We start from the raw sequence: 20,314 nt of genomic DNA on the forward strand, positions 1-20,314 counted from the left end.
AGAGACAAGCATATTCTTGTACTTATATAAACGTTCAACTATGATTATCTTATACTTTTAGTCTATGTCCAACTTACTATATATTAGTTATAATCTTTATAATTCTACTTAATCTATATTTTTTCAATTAATCAAATTCAATTAGTTTCATTTTAAAATCGTAAAATTGTACTATTTCGTGAAAAAGTAAACGTGAATTTAAATCGCAGTTAATTAAATTTGGTTAATTGAAAAGAATTTAATAGATTATGTGAAATTATGTAGTTTATAGCTAGTATATGGTAAATTGGGAAGAAACTTAAAGTACACCATTTGTCAATAGCTGAACCGGTAAAAACTCTCATGCAATTTAAAAGTCGCTAGTTCAAATAATATTTGGAAATAGATCGTATGAAATATTTTGATCTCTGACCTTGGAGAATGCACGGACGTATGCATGAAGACCTTTTAATTATTAAAAAAAGTATTACCAACCAAAATTATATATCTCTCTGTCATATTGGAAGTTGGAATGTACAATTTATCATAGAATCTAAATTCTTAAGAACGTAAACTAAGTTGAATATTGTATACGATTTACACTTTTATTCTGCGAATTATCTTCTTTAATTTATTCTCGGGTAAGTTTTATAAATTATAAGATAACATGTTACATGTCCCACTTGCCAGTTTGAGTGTTGTCTTAGAATTGCTCAATAAAGCTTTGAAACATAAATATTGTTAAAAGAAATGCTGATGGGAAAGCAAAGTAGATGATGAGACACGAATGTCCCAAAGCGACAATATAAAATATAACTCATATCTCTCTACAGCTGAAGCAAAGAACATCGGAATCCAAGGCACTTTCCAAGTATCTTGCATCACAATCATCTACTCTATATATACAAAATCATACAACTAAACCAATGTGTGACCACAAACCCAATCTAGAACCAATGGCGTTGAAAACTTTGCCAGCGCAGCCACAGCGCCGCCCTAGCCTTGTATGCTACGTTTTTCTCGTCATACTAACTCTAATCTTCATCGCAGGTGTAGGTTTTCTCATTGCCTGGTTTGAAACCAAACCCAAGAAACTTCATTACACTCTTGAAAACGCCTCGGTTCAAAACTTTAACCTTACCAACGACAATCACATGTCAGCTACGTTCATATTCACCATCCAGTCCCACAATCCCAACCACAGGATCTCGGTCTACTACAGCTCCGTCGAGATATTCGTTAAATTCAAGGATCAGACGCTTGCGTTCGACACGATGGAGCCGTTTCACCAACCGAGGATGAATGTCAAACAGATTGATGACACGTTAGTCGCACAAAACGTCGCCGTTTCTAAATCCAATGGTAAGGATTTGAGGGCTCAAATCTCGTCGGGAAAGATCGATTTTGAAGTGTTTGTTAAGGCGAGGGTTAGGTTTAAAGTCGGGGTGTGGAAGACAGCACATCATACAGCTAAGGTGAAGTGTTCTCATGTCACGGTCTTCTTGTCGCAGTCACACAATTCCCAAAATAATTCATGTGATGTTGATATTTGATTACTAAGTTTGCATTTTCACACTACTAATCGTATCGTTCATCCCCTGATATGTGATGCTGGTGATTACTATTATGCATGAACGAATATTTGTACATTTATACTTGTTTTTAACGTCAACACTCACATTTATTATACTCTTTCTTTCTTTCTTTCTTTTTTTATTGGATCAAAGAATTCTCTAACAACACTAGGTATTAAAAACAAATTATGGATGTAGAGTATTTAATTTTCATTGGTAGAATTGTAGAAAGATAGAAGATAGTAGATACTGTTAACTTGTAAAACTAATTTAACCTAATCTGATCTTCATATTTTAAGAGACTATGGGCTCCAAAATTTCATTAGTATTTTTCATTTTTTCATTTTTCATTTATTTATTGGTTCTCTTTTAAATTGCATAAAAGAACACAATTGCTAGATTGTATATGGCCCACATGTTTTCTTTATATTAATCTAAGCCCAACTAAAATACATATTTTGGAACCAAATTTTGGAAGCTCAATCCACAAGATAAGGTAAAGGTGGGAAATCCTAAAGCCCAAATGAGATGGAAGTGAACAGTTTTTTCGTACAAACAATAATACCAAAGAGTGTCTAGGTTTCATACAGAAACCAGATGGTGATTAGGTTGCCGTCGCAAACCGTATTTGAAAGAGGGATGAGGCCAGATAAGGAATGTTAGGTCGGAGCTGGAGGCTACGTTTGTTGTATCAAAACAGAGACAGTTATTTGTTCCCTACAAGGTAAATTTGTAAAGTTTCCATAGTTATGTATTCTCTTCTTCAATTAGTCGGGCCGGCCGGGTTCTCTGATTATGATGATCATTAAAGACATAAAGTCAAGATTATCTTTCATAAACCAGCCTCCAACAGATCATTTTTTCTTTTTCTTTCTTAAATCAATTAATTTTATAAAACGCATTAGCGCATTAATTGCATGGAACGAGAGACGATTTCATATGGTTAAATGTGAATTGGGTTTCGATAAATTCTACTCTATTTTTTATGCGTCAAAATTGATTACCTAGGATCTCGGTTTTGCATCTCCGTTTTATAAAGAAAAGAATATTGATAAAATAATCATTAAGGTTAGAAGCAACGTAAGATTCTGATATTTGACACACACACACAAAACATAAGATTCTGAAGCAAAAAACATCAGATTCTAGAATCCGAAGCATTATCTGTCTATATATAAAATCATCCAAATCAACCAGTGTGTGACCTTAAAACTCTCTAGCTAGATCCCATGCCTCCGATAACTTCGTCAAGCCGCCATAGCCTTCGCCATGTTATCTTCTTCATATTTACCATAATATTCATCGTAGCTCTAGGTGTTTTCATTACCTGGCTCGTAACCAAACGCAAGAAACTTCATTACAGTGTTGAAAACGCGTTTGTACAAAACTTTACCCTTACCAACGACAATTACATGTCAGCTACATTCAAAATCACCATCCAGTTGTACAACCCCAACCACCAACTCTCGGTTTACTACACTTCCGTCCAGATATTCGTTCTATTCAAGGACCAGACGCTTGCGTTCGACACGAAGTTGGAACCGTTTCACCAACCGCGAATGAACGTTGCGGTGATCGATGACGCGTTGATCGTAAGGAACGTCGGCGTTTCCGAATCCAGTGGTGAGGATTTGAGGGCTCAAGCTTCGTTGGGGTATATCGACTTTGAAGTATTTGTTAAGGCGAGGGTTAGGTTTATAATCGGATTTTGGTGGACAGCACATCGTACGGCTAATATTGAGTGTTCTCATGTCACATTCTCTTTGTCACAGCCAAACAATTCCCAACATAGTTCATGTTACGCTAATATTTAGTTAGTAAGTTTAGCATTGTCACACTAATAATTATATTGTTCATAAATTGACTTATGTTATGCATGCATGAACGAGTTATATTTATAGTCATTTTTTACGTATAAATGTACATGTATATATACTTTTGTAGTTTTTTTTTTATTATTTGGGTCAAAGAACTCTCTAACAACACTATAGGTATCTAAAAATGTAGCCCCTGAAATTTTAATATATGTGTAATAGTTTTGAACGTAAAGTAATCTTTTTCATTGGTTATATACTGTTAAATAGAGACGACGTAAAATAAACTATAGTTAACCTAATCTGATATCTGACCTCCAAATTTTATGAGATTATGGACTCCAAAAATTTATTGGTTGAGTAATTTTTTTTTTTTTTTATGCTGTTGTTGTTAACTCTAAAAATTAATTAAACAGCACTAAAATTATGGGACTACTAGATCTCGATCGAGAAGATGTCTTTTTTTTTTTCTGAAAAATATCTCGAGAAGATGTCATATTTGCTCATCATGGGATTTCAACATTTTCAGTTATAGAGTGTACCAAATTCTATGGACTGTTGAAATGAAGAGGAGTCTAGTTTTTTTCTATTTTTCTTCTTAGTTGTTGTTGTTGTGATCATCGAACTTTAGTTGCTGTTGTAAATAAAAGTTGTAAACTATTGCACGAGACAATGTACAATATACATAAAAAATCTTTCAAAAAGTAGTTAATTCCACAATTTGTACTCTAGGAACTTTGACCTATCTAGTCATCTTTACATAGCACCATATATAAGTACATATAACATATGGAGTATAAACACATTTATCATGATACAAAATCTAAATTTATTATCGATAAAGCGTCGTGAAGACATGAAAAGAGAGATAGCTCTTCTGATTAGAAATGTTGGCATGAAAGAGACAAAATAATTATGTGGGGTGGGAACACAGTCTAGCTGGTTTGAACCTTATCGAAGAATAACAATAGTACTATAACATTATGCCTATCATGGAAGTGCTAAGAACTTTGTTTAAGGAATATAGGTTCCAATAATCTCCTATATACTAATATAGAAGCACTCTCTTGAAAAAGCTGATGTGTCGCCGCCAGAGAGGTCGAGACACATTTATCAAAAAAAACCCTTAAATTTTCTACTTAATTATATTAACATGCCACTATATTTAAAAAAAAAAACAATTAACTGAATAATAATTAGATATGTCATCAATTCTCACACAACTTTAAATATCACATATGAAAACTAATAGAATAATTACATACTATTTTTAGTTAAAATTTCACTAAAATTTACTTACAAATATACAAATCAAAGTTATATTATTTTTAAGAAATCAATATAAAATATTAATTTCTTAAAATCAATATAAGTAAAATATTCTAAAAAGACTATAAAAACATATAAAGTTAATAAAAATAAAGAACATCTAACTTATTAAACATATAACTTATTAACAAAATCATATAAAAATGTTATTTTATGTTAGTATTATTACCATAATTATTTAAAAAACAAGCTTTCAATAGTTATTATAATTGATTATAAAAAGAAATATATTATCCCTGAATGATCTCCAACTCATTAAAGGAAACTTAATTCCCAATAAATATAGATTTATATATATTCATAAATAAATATAAAAATGACAACAAATTAGGGGATATCATGATGTGTGATTATTTATAAATATCTAAGTATGTAAACTAATTAATCTCAATATTTAGTGTAATTATTCATTAAAAATGAAAATATTGATAACCAAATAGGAATATACGTTTTAATTTTACATTAATCAATGTGCTATTAAAAAGAAATGAGACAATAACCCTTATCATTATAAATAAACTTAGTACCAGAAAAAATCATAATATATTTAAAATGAGTGATTATTAGATTATGAAAAATTGTTATAGTTACTTGATTAACCATAAAAATAAAAATTTGATTTTTAAAGCACACAAAAAATATATATTTCCATAAATTGTAAAACTATATAAATATTTTCTTTACCACATTCACATAATTCACGGGTGAAATGTATTCTTACACGAATACATTGATTTTGAAATTTCATTAATTTTTTCATAATGGTTTTTTTTAAGAATAATCCGTTATTTATAGAAAATATTAACAAACCGACTAACTCAAAATATTTAAATAGCCTAATCATAAATATTAAATCAATAAATTAGATTATTTTTAAAAATTTTAGTTTAGAATCCAATTGTTACTAACATATAATAAAATTAATTAATTAAACTACCGAGTAATTTAGTGTATGTTGTTATGGTTACATAAGAAACATGCAAAATTGTTATGATTACAAAATAAAACATAAAATATATGAATTTGATTTTCAAACCACACAAAAGACATGTTGCAATAAATAGTAACATTTTATCAATATTTTATCTTCCACATTTAAAATTTCACGGGTGAAACATATTTTTTACACGAAAAAACGCAGCTTTGAATAAATAAATAAAAAACTTTAGTTACATATTATGGCCCTGATTGGTAACGGCTGTTACTTGTGGCTGTAGATGCTTTGACTGTAAAGACTTTGCTGTAGAGACTTTTGCTGTAGAAACTTTAACTGTTAAAACTTTAATGACTGTTGTTTTTCATAAATATAAATTATGCTAAAAATAAATTTATACTCAATTTAAAAGTGAGTAAACAGAATTTCATACTCGATTTCAGAGATACATATAGAATTCTGGCAACATAATGAATTTTATTTAAAAAATAAAAATTTTAAAATTAAAATACAAAAACTCATAAAAATGAATAGATATATATTTTCAACAAATTAAAAAATATAAAGATATGACATAATTGATCATGTGTTATAATGGTTTTTGATGCAAAAATAATTATGAAAAATGGATTTCAAAATAACAGAAATAAAAAATCTATTTTTAATGAATCATAATATATTTGTGATAAATTATACATAGATTGAAAATGAATGTTTTAATCATCATGGATAATAAGAAAGAGAAAAATAACAACAGTTTTATTATTATTTATTTTTTTACAGCCAAAAAAGTCTCACATTTGTGACTTTAAAAATTTGTACGTACAAACTAAAAAAAGTGGGCAGTTAGACTTTTAAAACTTTTAAAAATAATAAAGTAATAAAAGCATGATTGGTAAAATTTTGCCTTTTAAAACTTTAAATTAATTTTAAAGTCTTAGAAGTGTCTCCCAATTAGAGCATATGTTTGACACAAACAAAATCTTGGTTCTAGAATAATAATTTATTTATAATAATTTTCTTTATATCAATTTATCCCGCACATAGTACGGATTGTTACCTAGTATGATATTATAGAAAAATAAAAATGGATGTCAATATAAGAAGATAGGTTGCAAAAGTTGGAAATACTTGTGAGCTCCATATAATGGTTTATTCGGATGACTTTTGTATATGTGGTCATCACCTGTAAGTTCAAAACCATATCCCTGGAAGTACTGTATTCATATTGGGCAAGTTAAAGTACCTTGGCTCCAAGCCTGCTCTAGTATAACTGAGCAAAATCATCTCCCCGTATCTATATAGAATATATCAAGAGCCATCGTTTTCTAATCTGAACAATAATATATTGCGACGAGAAAGAGCATATTCAGTTATGTATGTAAATCCTATTCCTAAATAGACATGGAACTGTCGTGTATTCAATAAAAGCAAGCCATTCAAGTCGTTGTTTATTGACTAATTATTGTGTCTCGAGAAAATGATATATGGTCTAGATGCATCACATCTTAAATATTATAATGGTTGGTCTATGGTCTCTAAGTTAAAGATTCGATTATTAACAATAAAGAAAAAGAAAGTGGAACTCTGGGCCGATGACACCACACCATATGATAACATTTGGTGTTAACAATTTATTATGTACATAAAAGAAATAAGAAAGGATTGCAGATTCATGAAGCAAAGCATGTACAATTTGTGGTGTTGATTGCTAATATATGCCCATCGCTTTGCACGCGCAACTTTCACCAACTTGATAACATTTAATACGCATTTTAACTTTTTTTTTTTTTATTTGCTTTTTTATGCTTTAACTCTTTATAAAAAATGTGGACGTACGCTTAAATTTCTCTAATTCTGGGACAATATTGGCTTCTCCATTGGTGGTCAGTTAGGCCTGAGCAAAATACCCGACCCAAAATATTCGTATTGGAATCGAACCGAAAAACCCTGGTTCGGATCGGATATAGATCCTCTCCAATATAGTAGTTGGATTTTAATAGTAAATACTCTTGGGTATCGGGTATTATCCGATCCGAACCGATACCCAATTGGTACCATGTATATCCGAACCTATGTTATTTATCTTCCAGAGTTTGATGGTGAACTTAACTCAAGCTAGATAATCGGATATAAGGTAATTTCATGGTTTTTTGTTGCTTGTTACTTGTTCGTACACTACTACACTTAGTAACATTCTGATCTGCTTTTGAAACAGAGAAACAGTGAAGACGCCTACAAACCACATTTAAGACGCCTACAATGTTTCACTTTCACCATATGCAACCGATCTCGTCTTTGATTCTTGTTGTTTCTTTCAATTTTCTCAATACCTACTTCTAGCTTTTATAAGACTTTTGAATTTGATTTTGTACTTTACTACTTGTTTATGTTTTGGATTAGACTTTTGGATTATGTTTTTTCTTGCTTGTTTTTCTTGTCTTTAGTTTCTAACTTTGGTTTAGTTATTTTGGTATGATTTTTTAGTTATAACTTCATGAAATTTGATAGAGTTATTCAATTTATATATATTTTAGTTATATATGGGTATTTTGGTTCTAAATGGGTAAAAAATACTTATACCGAACCAAACCCAAAATATATCAGATATATTTCGGTATTTCAAAAATATACCCGAACCGATCTGAACCCGAAAAAACCCGAACCGAACCCAAACTGAAATTTCCATAATATCTATATGATTCTATAAATTATAAACTCAAATTACCCGAAACCCAAATTACCCGAACCGAACCCGAACCGATACCTGAATGCCCACAACTAGGTGGTCTTTTATTAAGAAAGAGAAAAAAAAAGAAAGAATCCAAATGAAACTTCAGCGTTCTCAATTACATTGATTTTATAATTTATTTTTACAATGAGGTTTTTCATAGTTTTCGTATCGTACATATATACAAAAAAACAAACAAACATACATACATACATACGTATATATGTGTGATGCAAAAACATATTTAAACAAACATCGCTATCACGTTTGATGCTTTAATTTATACCAAACAATTCGCACAAAAGGCAGAAGAAACTCACTTAAGTACATAATTTAGTTCATTATAACCTTTGAGGATCTATATAATAGGTTTGCTGGATGGACTTGGGAGTTGGAAAGCTGACTAAGTTCAAAATTGATATGCAAACAACACTCTAAAAATGTCACTTCCATTTACAATTTTCCTTCTTTTCATATTCTCAACATCGTCATCTTATTTCATCTGTCCCGCACACTCCAAAATTGCTCGACTTGGGATTTCTCCAAATCTGCTAAAGAATGCACCAGACAGACCAACACAAAAAATTGCTGAATCTGATCTTAAGTTTTTCTACTTTAATCAGACTCTCGACCATTTCACATTCACACCGGAAAGCTACCTGACATTTCAACAACGATACGCCATCGATTCCAAGCACTGGGCTGGTGCTAAAGCGAACGCACCAATCTTAGCATTTCTTGGACTGGAATCATCGTTAGAGACGGATATGTCTGCCTTCGGTTTTCTTAGAGACAATGCTCCTCACTTTAAAGCGCTCTGCGTCTACATAGAGGTGTGTGTATCAGTGTATGTGTGTTTATATAGATTTGTTGTAGCCGTGTTTGCATGTAAGTACATAAAATATATAATGCAGCATAGGTATTATGGGAAGACGATTCCATTTGGATCAGTAAAAGAAGCAATGAAGAACGCGAGTACGTTGGGGTATTTGAATACAGCTCAAGCCCTAGCAGACTACGCTGCAATTCTCTTGCACATTAAGGAGAAGTACTCCACTAAACACAGCCCTATCATTGTCGTAGGAGGATCCTATGGTGGAAGTAAGTCTATGTACATTAGTATATAGTATATATCATCAGTCCACTAGTCCATAACTTATGTGGTTTATGTAATATAGTTACTCTTTAACACATAGCCGGTTCTCAAAATTAAAAGGCCATAAGGGGAAAAACTAAATCGGTTTGCACATTTTCATAGTAATTATTTTTTGAGCTTAATAGATAAAATTTAAAGTGTGTGATATAAAAGCTGTCCACCTCAAAACTTATATATAAGAGGCCATTTTAGCTTTTACGGTTTTACACAAAGAAACTAAAGAAATTTTTATAAAATGGATGCCGAATATGTATAAAGATAAAGGCCGTATTAAAACATATGAGCTTTTTAAGCTAGGCTCAAGGGCTGACCCTGCTTACTGCTTACATATAACTCTCAGTAATAATACCAAATAGCATTATATGACACAAAGGTATACGGAATTAATAATCATTGGGTTGATTATGTTTTTCTTCGGTATTACCTTTTTCATGGACAAACAGTGTTAGCAGCATGGTTTAGGCTAAAATATCCGCACATAGCACTTGGGGCATTAGCATCTTCAGCTCCTCTTCTCTACTTTGAAGATACTCGTCCTAAATTTGGTTATTATTATATTATTACCAAAGTTTTCAAGGTAATAACAATTATTCAATTATTAAACCTTAATTATCAGTATGTTGGAGTTGCTTTTTTCTTTTATCACAATAAATCAATTTCAATTTTTTTGTTAGTCACAATTATTATGTTTCTAATCTTTACTAATTTTAATTGCATCATTCTCTTTATGTTCCTAACATATATTCTATTAGGAAACGAACATGAGATGTTACAATACGATCCGCAAATCTTGGAAAGAAATCGATAAAGTTGCTGCCAAACCCAACGGCTTATTGATCCTCGGCAAAAAGTTCAAAACTTGCGCGTATGAAGAAATATCTTTTAATTTTGTAATTTTTAATTAATTTATTTATGGTTAAAATGCTTAATTTTCTTCCTTGAAATAAATTGGCAGTCCATTAAATAGAAGCTTCGATCTCAAAGATTTTTTAGATACGATATACGCTGAAGCTGTTCAATACAACGAGGGTATCTTGGTGACCAACGTGTGCAATGCAATCAACGCCAACCCACCAAACCGTAAAATCGATATACTCGACCGGATCTTCGCAGGTGTCGTCGCTTTAACAGGCAATCAATCTTGCTATGATACTAATTATTCTGTGCTGGTCGCAAACGATGATATGGCATGGAGATGGCAAGTATGTAAATTACGCAGTAAAAGGCATATTAAAACCCAGTTTAACATATTGATATAAGATTCTTATAAACTTAATTAAATGAAATGATCTTTATATAGGGCTGCAGCGAGATAGTGATACCGGTGGGACATGACAAACAAGATACCATGTTCCCAACATCCCCGTTTAATATGACCAGTTTCATTGAGGGCTGTGAATCTAATTATGGTGTCTCTCCTAGGCCACATTGGATCACAACGTACTATGGCATTCAGGTATAGATAGATGAATAATTAACTTTTAAAACTCATGTATATTATATAATCAAGTCTATTACACAAGCCACTAAAATCTCCTTCATGTATCCTGTACATTGTTACATTCTTTGAGGTTTAATATATATATTGGTTTTATTGTCTCTATTTTAAATCATTTATGATCAACTTTTTGTTTGTTTTGCATAATCTTTTCCAAAGTTTTGCTTCGTTTTATTTATTTTTTTAGGTGTATCTTATTATGAAATATATCTAATGCAGGATATCAAGTTAATCCTCCGAAGATTTGGGAGCAATATAATATTTTCTAATGGACTGTCAGATCCTTACAGCGTTGGCGGGTAAATAAGCATAATAATTTTTTTTCATAATTGTTTGAATAGGTTATCCTTACAATGTTTTATGAGATAGTTTTTTCATATATTATAGAGTTTTGGAGGATCTTTCAGATAGTGTAGTTGCCATCACCACAAATAATGGTAATTTATTTAATATTCAGTTTTCTTCAAACCATTTTATCCACCAAATCTTTTTTGAATATGATGAACTATCCCATATTATTAATTTTAAATGTAATATATGAGCAGGTTCACATTGTCAAGATATCAATTTGAAGAGCAAAGGAGATCCGGAGTGGCTGGTGATGCAAAGAGAGAAAGAAATTAAAATAATTGATTCTTGGCTTTCAACGTACCAAAAAGATATAAGAGATCTTAACATATCAGTCTAAGTTTGGTTATTTATACTGTAGTGTAAAACAATAATATTGAGATGCAATAATAATTACTTGTGTCATATAAAAGGCAGTACTGCTAGCTACTGCACTCGTTTATTGAGATCGGGCTAGAGTTTCGAAACTTTCGACCGTGGCCCTTATATATATGGTTTAAGAACCGAAATCCAAAATCAATTCTAGTGTCACGTACGTATTACTGCCACTGGACGTCGAAATACCGAAACCAAGAAGAGATGTTCGATGTCACAAACCAATATTTAATTAAAGAGTCCATATTGGATTACTCAATTGCAAACTGTCCCCACGCGAAGAAAAGATTCTGTTATTGAAAAAATCCCTCAAAAACTAATAAAACATCAACCGTCTGGAAAATTTTAAAAAAATCTTTCATTACAAGAGTTATAATTAGTAGAAAAGTTTTAATACAAAAAAAACCAAAATTAATTAATGAGGAGATGATGATGTGTTATTAATTCATGGAGGAACGTCCTTCATCTTATATCATATATATATTGGATTAAGAGATGTACCGTTATACATATCATATTTGACATGAGTTTGTTTGTTTAATAATCAAATTATATATTTAGGAAATAATAGACTGAGTCAAAATTCATTGATTGGCGATGCAAATCGAAATTAATCTTGGAAAAATCAATTGTAGAACCAAATCATTCTAACTTTTCTTGTCCTCTAAACTCTTAAATTCTTAATCAATTGTATATGTTTTAACGAATTTATAACATTTTAATATTTCCTTTTTCTCAAGCATTTTCTGCAATTCGTAGCACAAAAATAAATAGTCATTATTGTGGGGGCAATTAGGACTGAGCTTGAGATAGAGAGGTCGTCGGCAAAGCTTGTCTTAACTCTAGAGTCTAGACCATTGTACGTGGCAAATAAAGTTGGGGTGTTTCTATCATGAGCTTTGAGATAAGGGTGGCAAACGAAGTTTGTGGTAGCAAATGAATTGATTATTATCATTATTATTATTATTTGGATTGCAGTGTGCTTTATTTAAATTTTGATATGTGTTATGGGATTTATGGGTATATGTATTATAATCACAAAGCATACATATATAAAAACTATAAACGCATAAAATATAACATGTAGTAGATAAGTACCTGTCCGATGTGCGGATTTAAAATTTTGTAAACAAAATAAAATTTAAGAAAAAACTATTAAAATTTATTGTATATTATTTATAAAAAAAATGTTTGCTATAATACACTGATTTATATCCATATACAAATCTTTTATGTATGTTATTAATAAAAGTGTATTTTTTACACCTATGTTTATTGTATGTTACAAATCTATTATTTACCACTACCTAGAAAATATCTATATGAACAAATTAAGCCAATTATTATATGTCTTTTTACTTTCACTTTTGCATAGTTTCTTTAATCACTCAAATTATTGGCTCAAAAAATATTTTTAATAAAAAATAAATTACATCACAATAATGTATGACTAACTATAGAGAGAACCTCGGTTCTGCTCTCCTCCCTTATGGAGAGAACCTTGCGTCCAACCTCCTCCACCATGGAGAGAATATTTGCTCCACCTTCCTCCCTTGGGGAGATAACCTTGTGTCCAACCTCTCTCATGTTCCTCTCTTGAGGAGATGACATTGCGTCCAACCTCCTCCACCATTGAGAGAATCTCGGCTCTGCCCTCCTCCTGTGTGGAGGGAACATGTTCACGTCTTTTAGCTATCTCAAAGTGGCTTGCTCCAGCAACCAATGAAACTAAAGACCATTTTCCAACGTCACAAAATCTTTTGATAGTAACGTATGTTAAATTTCCCAATGTATTCATGGAAATTTTTTTGATACACCATGATGTGGCCTATGTCTTCAAACTCCTATGGATCTATCAATAACGATTTATGTTTCTCCAATCTATCTATGTTGTTGTAGGCTTGTGTTTGATTAGCATATTTTATCCAACCATTAGGTTGATGATCTTCTCTTCTTTATCTCTTTTTGAGATTGAACAAATGGTAACAATTATGTTTGCCAAAAAAAAGGTCTATGACCAACCAATCAAGGTTGAGAAATTAGAAGAAAATTAATTTGACATAATTAATGAAATAATAAAAAATTATAAGCACGGTAATATATGAATCTCAAATAATTCAAAGATGAATATATAAATTAAATAAAACAATCTAAAACTACTACAATAAATTTTAAAATACAGTATTAGAAAAAGAAGATGCATATATTAATCTTTTTTTTTTTGGGACAACATATTAATTTTACCTATTCCAAACTGAAAAAAATAGAAAGTAGGAGTATGTTTTGGTTTAAGAAATAAGGAAAATTTGTCTTTCCATTAAAAAAGTTTGAACAATAGAACAAAGTTGAAAGCAATATTTTGAATAAATTATTTCGTTAGATGAATAATATGAGACGATCTATGTTTATATAGAAGTGAGTATTTACATTTTTAGAATTAATAATTTTCTGTATTTTTTTTAATCCCTTTTATTTTATGAGAGAATTTATTCTAATGAGCTCATTGTTTTTTTTTAAAATTCTTGCTTTCCACTTTCTTGTAAGTCGTACTATCGTTCGGCGATAAGAACGCTTTCTGTTTAGTTGATCTAGTGTTATATAATCTCTATTGTTATCTTGCATTTGTGTATTTATCTTTTTTATGCTACCTATCCTGCAAATTAATATAAATAATAATAACACCGTGAGAAATTTGTTAATCTCAAAAATGTTAGTTATTATGCATAAGAAACTTTGTTAACACTTCAAAGTCAAAGATTGCGTAGTATGCATTATGAAATTGAAAAACGAAACAAAATTCAAAGAAATGACGACGAAAACACATGGTAATATCTAGGAATCTTTTTCTATAGTTGCTTTGATTAGACAACAAACAAATTGCTTTCGTGACTTGTTCAAGAACAATGATGTGTCAAACAAAAGGTTAATAAAAAATAAAGAAGAAAATTTTACCAAGAAAAAGAAAGCTAGTCGAATTTATTTTGTTTGATGAAAAATATGTCATCATCTCTTTTTTTTTATATAGAGGGGTGTATTTGCAACCTTTTTCCTTCTAGGATTAACAAAGTTTTTTTTAATATAATAATATTACAATTATCTTATGCATCATTTTACCAAGCTTGAAAACTGTGATTTCTTATCGTTAAAATTGACATGTGTCACGATCCTATGAATTACTGACTTTGATATGTGATTTCTGATCGTTAAAATTGACACGCGTCATGATCTGATGAATTACTTACTTGGATATTTAATCGTTAAAATTGACACATGTCACGATTTGATGAGTTTTTAACTTTGATATCTGATCGTTAAAACTAACACGTTTACGATATGGTGAGTTACTAACTTTGAGAACCAAGCTTTATATAATAAGATTTCTATTAATCTACATATAAAACGTATTCAAAATAATATAGTTTACATATTATACAAAAAGAAAAATATCATTCTAAAATATGAAATAGAAACTACTATATAAATAAATAAAATCAGTGAATTTTGAATGAAGTATATTATATTTTTTAGAATGAAGATTTTTTTTTTAATAATGTAAACTTTAACCTTAGTGTTTAGGAAATATTCCAAAATAGACATTAAACCGACTCTCGTATTAGATCTACTCAAATCAATTTCCTATAAGAATAGGAACCTGAATCGTTTTTTACTTATTTAAAAACTATAACATTCCTGTTCCTTCTTTCGTTTAGAACTCTTGAGTTTCCTTGTTTTGAATGAAGTAAAACAAAACAAACAATATATACAAAAATGCCTCGTGTTTATAATGGCAAATAAAAAATAGAATATTTGTTTTTGGTTGGTATATCATTGTTATTTTCTTGGGTTTGTAGGGACATTTATCATCATTGTTTTTTTATCCATGCAACTTCTTAACCAACATATATATTATGTTTTAAATCTATTTTTTTATACTCTCTCTCTATCACAGAAGATGATTTTTTAGGATTTTCTCTTTATTAAAAAAAATGAATGTTTAACTATAAATACATTATTTGTTCATAATAATATATTTTATAACTGTTAATTAATAATAATTTATCAAATTTTAAAATGCTCAATTAATGATTCTTGAAATTTACAGTTTCCTAACATAAATTGATAAAAATTTATAGAAAAATCAATTTGAAGTAGGTCTGTGTAAGAATCATTAATTGAGAATTTTAAAATTTGATAAATTATTTTTTAATCTATTATATTCGAGCGCTTGATAACATTTACACTGCTTACGGTGGAATCTCAACAAATTTTTCAATAACATTTTGAAACTGCATATCACATAATGATGCTTATCAACCTTTTCATGATGAGATTCAAAGTTTTTCCACTAAGAAAACATGGTTAAAGCCCCAACAACAAAGAGAGTTTCGAAACATAATCATATATATAAAAGTAGAGTTTCAATCTCTCCTTATTGGTCCACTTGGCTAGCAATTTTAGCAAAAAAAAATTATACTAAAACACAAATTTAAAACAATTAATTTTCACATTTAACTCACATAATATAAAACTGAAATGTTTATAGCTTTTCCCTATAAATTATGCATTAACTTTATTTCTCCACTAAGTTGTATTAATCAATTGTATTAAAACAAAACAATAAATTAGAACTGTAACTCTCATTTTTCTAAATATAATTTTTCATCATTTCTCTTCCTATAAATACTCATTATGTTATTCTCTTAGTCTATCACTCTTTCATTCTCTCATCTTCTTCCACTACTCTCAAATCTCTTTTTTGTTTTGTTTTGTTTTGTTTTGTATTTTTTTTGTTATTGTTGTTGTATGGGTTATAAAAAATCAAATCAAATATTATTGTAAAAGCTTAGTTTTAGAGTTTGTATGATATGTATATCTTATATATTTATTTTAATCTTTTAAAATGTTTATCTCCATTTTCTATTTTATATTAACATCTTATAAGTCATTATTTTCATACTTCCTTACAATATTCACCACACAATAAGATCATAAAGTTGAAATGATCCATATGTAATTATCTATTATGTCTCTGGTTATCTCACATATTCATGTATCATTTTAAATAATTTATAAAGATCAATATAATATTTAAAGATCAATATAATTATCCATTTATCCATTTATAAAGACTATTTTGTTTTGTGATCCAATTGTTAAATCTGCAGAGATCAATATAATATATATATATATATATATATATATATATATATATATTGTTTTTTTTTATGATTTGAGGTTTTTGAAAACAAAAAGAACATAATTAAACAAGAGATTGGTTTTTTTGTGTCTTTAATCAAAATAAAAAATGATCCAAAAAACAAAACATATTCAACTGGAACTTAAATATAAAAATAAAATATAATTTTAAAAATATCATTTCACTAAATTCTCTAAAGATGAAACCATTAGTATGAAATCTAGCACTATAAATTAAATTGATGAGTGAAAACCAAAAAAATATAAGTTATCCTTAGGATTTTAAAAATTATTGAGATTGAAGAATTCGTATAATTTTATAAGAAAACTAATTTAGTTTGTCACTTAAAAAGTAATATTTTTTATTTTGAAATATTATGTGTAAGTGTTGAGTTTATATCAACAAACAACCAAATCATGTGAATTTTGATTCAGCCACTTGGTATTTTTTTATTTTAGGTTATAAAAAATTAAAATATTTATTTATAATTAAAGACATGTAACTCCATTTAACTCAAATGTAACTTCTATCCAATAATTGTACATTAATTCATTCCTCCTACTAACTTATTATCTTTCAAGAGAAATTATTTTTGGTTAAATTTTAATATTTTTTATTTATTTTGGTTGGCTAAACTTATATTCATAGTTTGGTTGGCTAAATTAATATATTTCTCATGTAAAATTATTGTTTATAATATATTTCTCATTTCAAAGTTTAAAGCAATATATCATATATATAAAAGTAAGGTTTTGGTCTCTCCTTATTGGTTGATTTTCATTTAATGTTTTCTAATTTTTTTATTTTTTATTTGCTTTCTAATTGCTTTAAACAATATTTAAGATCCAATAAACACAATACATTTAACTCACACATTAAAATAAAATTATAACTGAAAATAAAATAAATTATGCATTAATCATATTCTACCACTCAATTCTATTCAAACACAATAAATTACTATTGTAACTCCATAGTTCTAAATGTAACTTCCATCATTTCTTATCATATAAATAAGCATTCTCTCAATCTATCATTCTTTCATATTGACATTCTTTTACTATCTCATTTTCACATTCTCTCATTCTCTTCTACAATACCTCAAATCATTTTTCATTTTTTTTGTTATTTTTGATTTCTTATTTTTGTTGTATGGATTGTAAAAAAAAAAGAAATATCATTGTAAATTGTTAATGCTAAATTTTAATTTTAGAGACTACATGATATATATTTTACATTGTTCTTATTTTAAAAGATTTATCTCCTTTATCTAATTTGGATTATTATCTTATAAGTAATCATTCTCTCTTTCTCTCCCACCAATATCAAATGTTGTTATATCTCATATGTGTTGTAAGAGTTTGATTCTATATTTTAATTTAGAAAGTATTTTATATATATATATATATATATATATATATATTACATTGTTCTATTTTTAAAAGATTCATCTCCATTATCTAATTTGGATTACCATCTTATAGTAAACATTCTCTCTTCCTCTCCTACCAATATCAAATGTTGTTATATCTCATATGTGTTGTAACTTGTAAGAGTTTGATTCTATATTTTAATGTAGAAAGTATTATATATATTTAACATTGTTTTCAATTTTTATTTTATTTATATAAAAAAATATTTCTTTTATATTTCTTGCCTTTCTAATTTATTCATATTTATTTTTTAAATTTGCATAGTTAAATTTAAATTCACATATGTTGGTTTTAACAAAACAATCAACTTTATTTGAGAATTAGATGTTCCTATTCATTTTTAAACGATCAATGTGTAACATATAAGCATTTTGTCTTGCAATCACAAGTTCCATTTCCATTGCTTAACTCCATGGTTAAACTATAATATATGTTGTCCTATTTGTAGGAATAACAACATACTTATTTAATTTATTTAAAAGAGCAGATGATTAAACGAAATAAACATTTCTCCAAATTTTATAATTCAATCAGTGAGTGTACTTATTACTTTGAAAAACTTTTACATTGAAGTTCATAAAATCATATAAGAAAACTAAAATACTATATCACTTCAAATTTGGAAGGAAACACTTGGTATTCTTTTTTAAAAAAGTCAAGACACATATAAAAATTTATTAATATTTAACTCACTTTAAAGACATTAAAGGTCATTTAACTCAAAATAACTTCTATCCAATAATTTCATACATTCCTCCCACAAATAAAAATATATATATATATGTTCAAGATTGTATTTAAATATTACATAATTTTTTAGTTAGCTAAATTTATAGTCACATATATACAATATATATACATAAGAATTTATATTACTTATTAACACCATAATTCGACCCATTATTTGCTTAACTCAATATTGGTTTCAAAGCCAACTAAAGAAAAACAGAAACGATCTTATTGATATTAGACCAAAACATGGGCATACAAATATAATCACTTACACGGAAGATATTTTTAAAAAATAACTTATTATTTCAACATCAACGTATGAAGGGTTTATATAAGCAGTTAATTAGAAAATATATAATACAATAAATGTATTGGAAACAATATCAGTCAATGATAAGATTGGATCTACAAAAGCAAGAAACAACATCTTCATAATTCATAAAAAGTAAACGCCATAATTATACACATCTGAACGAAATGATATAAACATATAGTGTATAAATAAAAGTGACGGCAAAGCCCGTATATGCCTAATTAAAACGAAATAATACAAAAGAGAAAACGAAAAAGACCAAAAAAAACAAGAAAGTGCCAACTACACCACAACCCACGCGTTGCGTGGGGAAGCACCTAGTAGACTGTAACAATGGAGTCTCTCTGTACCTCCAAAATTGTCTCCTTTTTAGTGCCTCTATGGAATCCAAAGACCATCTTCTTTTATTTTTTTTTGAATTTAATATTAAATTATATTCAAAAAAAAACTAAACTTGTTACAAAGTTTGTTTAAACGTTTTCAAGAATAAAATTTTAAAGAACATGCTTAATAAAATCTTGCAGAGAACCAGACTTGGATCATAAGACCTCCACCATCCTTTGTTGTGCTCACCCTGTTTCGAACGTTCTTATCTATCAGCTTGGTAAAGCGTTCCACTGTCGAGGGTTTCTCTCCGTGACGTCGATCATTTCTTTCTCTCCATAGAGCATGAATGGTATTCTGAAAAGCATATCCTGCCAGGAACCGTGTTGTCTTGTCCAGAGTGTCACCCGCTAGCAAACCATAACCTCTTTCCAGTGTATAGTGAACTTATCCTTGAGTAGCCGTTTCACTAGCGACTCCTATATTTGCTTGGAGAATTGACACGTGAAAAACAGGTGCTCTCTTGTCTCCATCGTGTTACCGCAGAAAACGCAACTTGTGATTGCATTAGGATTCC

The 20,314-nt window shown here is 29.0% G+C and overlaps 3 protein-coding genes across 5 annotated transcripts; all 3 read left to right on the forward strand.

The window, feature by feature from the left end:
- The first annotated feature begins 820 nt into the window (after positions 1-820).
- LOC104770635 (uncharacterized protein At1g08160) lies at positions 821-1,668 on the forward strand. Its single transcript, XM_010495088.2, has one exon. It carries the CDS (start codon positions 906-908, stop codon positions 1,530-1,532), a length of 627 nt encoding a protein of 208 aa, XP_010493390.1. The 5' UTR covers positions 821-905; the 3' UTR covers positions 1,533-1,668.
- Positions 1,669-2,666: 998 nt separating this feature from the next.
- On the forward strand, positions 2,667-3,555 carry LOC104772476 (uncharacterized protein At1g08160-like). The gene has a single exon (XM_010497083.3). The coding sequence runs from the start codon at positions 2,783-2,785 to the stop codon at positions 3,365-3,367; it is 585 nt and encodes a 194-aa protein (XP_010495385.2). The 5' UTR covers positions 2,667-2,782; the 3' UTR covers positions 3,368-3,555.
- A 5,088-nt stretch (positions 3,556-8,643) lies between these two features.
- Positions 8,644-11,775, forward strand: LOC104770636 (uncharacterized). Of its 3 annotated transcripts, none has more exons than XM_010495089.3 (9): positions 8,644-9,194; positions 9,276-9,462; positions 9,961-10,094; positions 10,270-10,382; positions 10,473-10,719; positions 10,818-10,973; positions 11,235-11,314; positions 11,403-11,452; positions 11,561-11,775. In XM_010495089.3, exons 1-9 carry the CDS (start codon positions 8,802-8,804, stop codon positions 11,701-11,703), a joined length of 1,503 nt encoding a protein of 500 aa, XP_010493391.2. In that variant the 5' UTR covers positions 8,644-8,801; the 3' UTR covers positions 11,704-11,775. The 3 variants fall into 3 exon arrangements, with proteins under 3 accessions (XP_010493391.2, XP_087362646.1, XP_087362647.1); XM_087506520.1 differs by having other exon boundaries at positions 8,680-9,194; positions 9,281-9,462; XM_087506521.1 differs by lacking the exon at positions 9,961-10,094 and having other exon boundaries at positions 8,714-9,194.
- The last annotated feature ends 8,539 nt before the right edge of the window (positions 11,776-20,314 follow it).

The sequence above is a fragment of the Camelina sativa genome, chromosome 20 (assembly GCF_030686135.1).
Source record: "Camelina sativa cultivar CO46 ecotype springtype chromosome 20, ASM3068613v1".
Taxonomy (NCBI): domain Eukaryota; kingdom Viridiplantae; phylum Streptophyta; class Magnoliopsida; order Brassicales; family Brassicaceae; genus Camelina; species Camelina sativa.

What these genes read in the sequence shown, in the direction of transcription:
- LOC104770635 (XM_010495088.2), top strand. Translation starts at nt 906, where the DNA reads ATGTGTGACCACAAACCCAATCTAGAACCAATGGCGTTGAAAACTTTG.
- LOC104772476 (XM_010497083.3), top strand. Translation starts at nt 2,783, where the DNA reads ATGCCTCCGATAACTTCGTCAAGCCGCCATAGCCTTCGCCATGTTATC.
- LOC104770636 (XM_010495089.3), top strand. Translation starts at nt 8,802, where the DNA reads ATGTCACTTCCATTTACAATTTTCCTTCTTTTCATATTCTCAACATCG. An exon ending in AGGAGGATCCTATGGTGGAA is followed by an intron (nt 9,463 to 9,960) that starts GTAAGTCTATGT and finishes ATGGACAAACAG; the next exon opens with TGTTAGCAGCATGGTTTAGG. An exon ending in GATCCTTACAGCGTTGGCGG is followed by an intron (nt 11,315 to 11,402) that starts GTAAATAAGCAT and finishes CATATATTATAG; the next exon opens with AGTTTTGGAGGATCTTTCAG.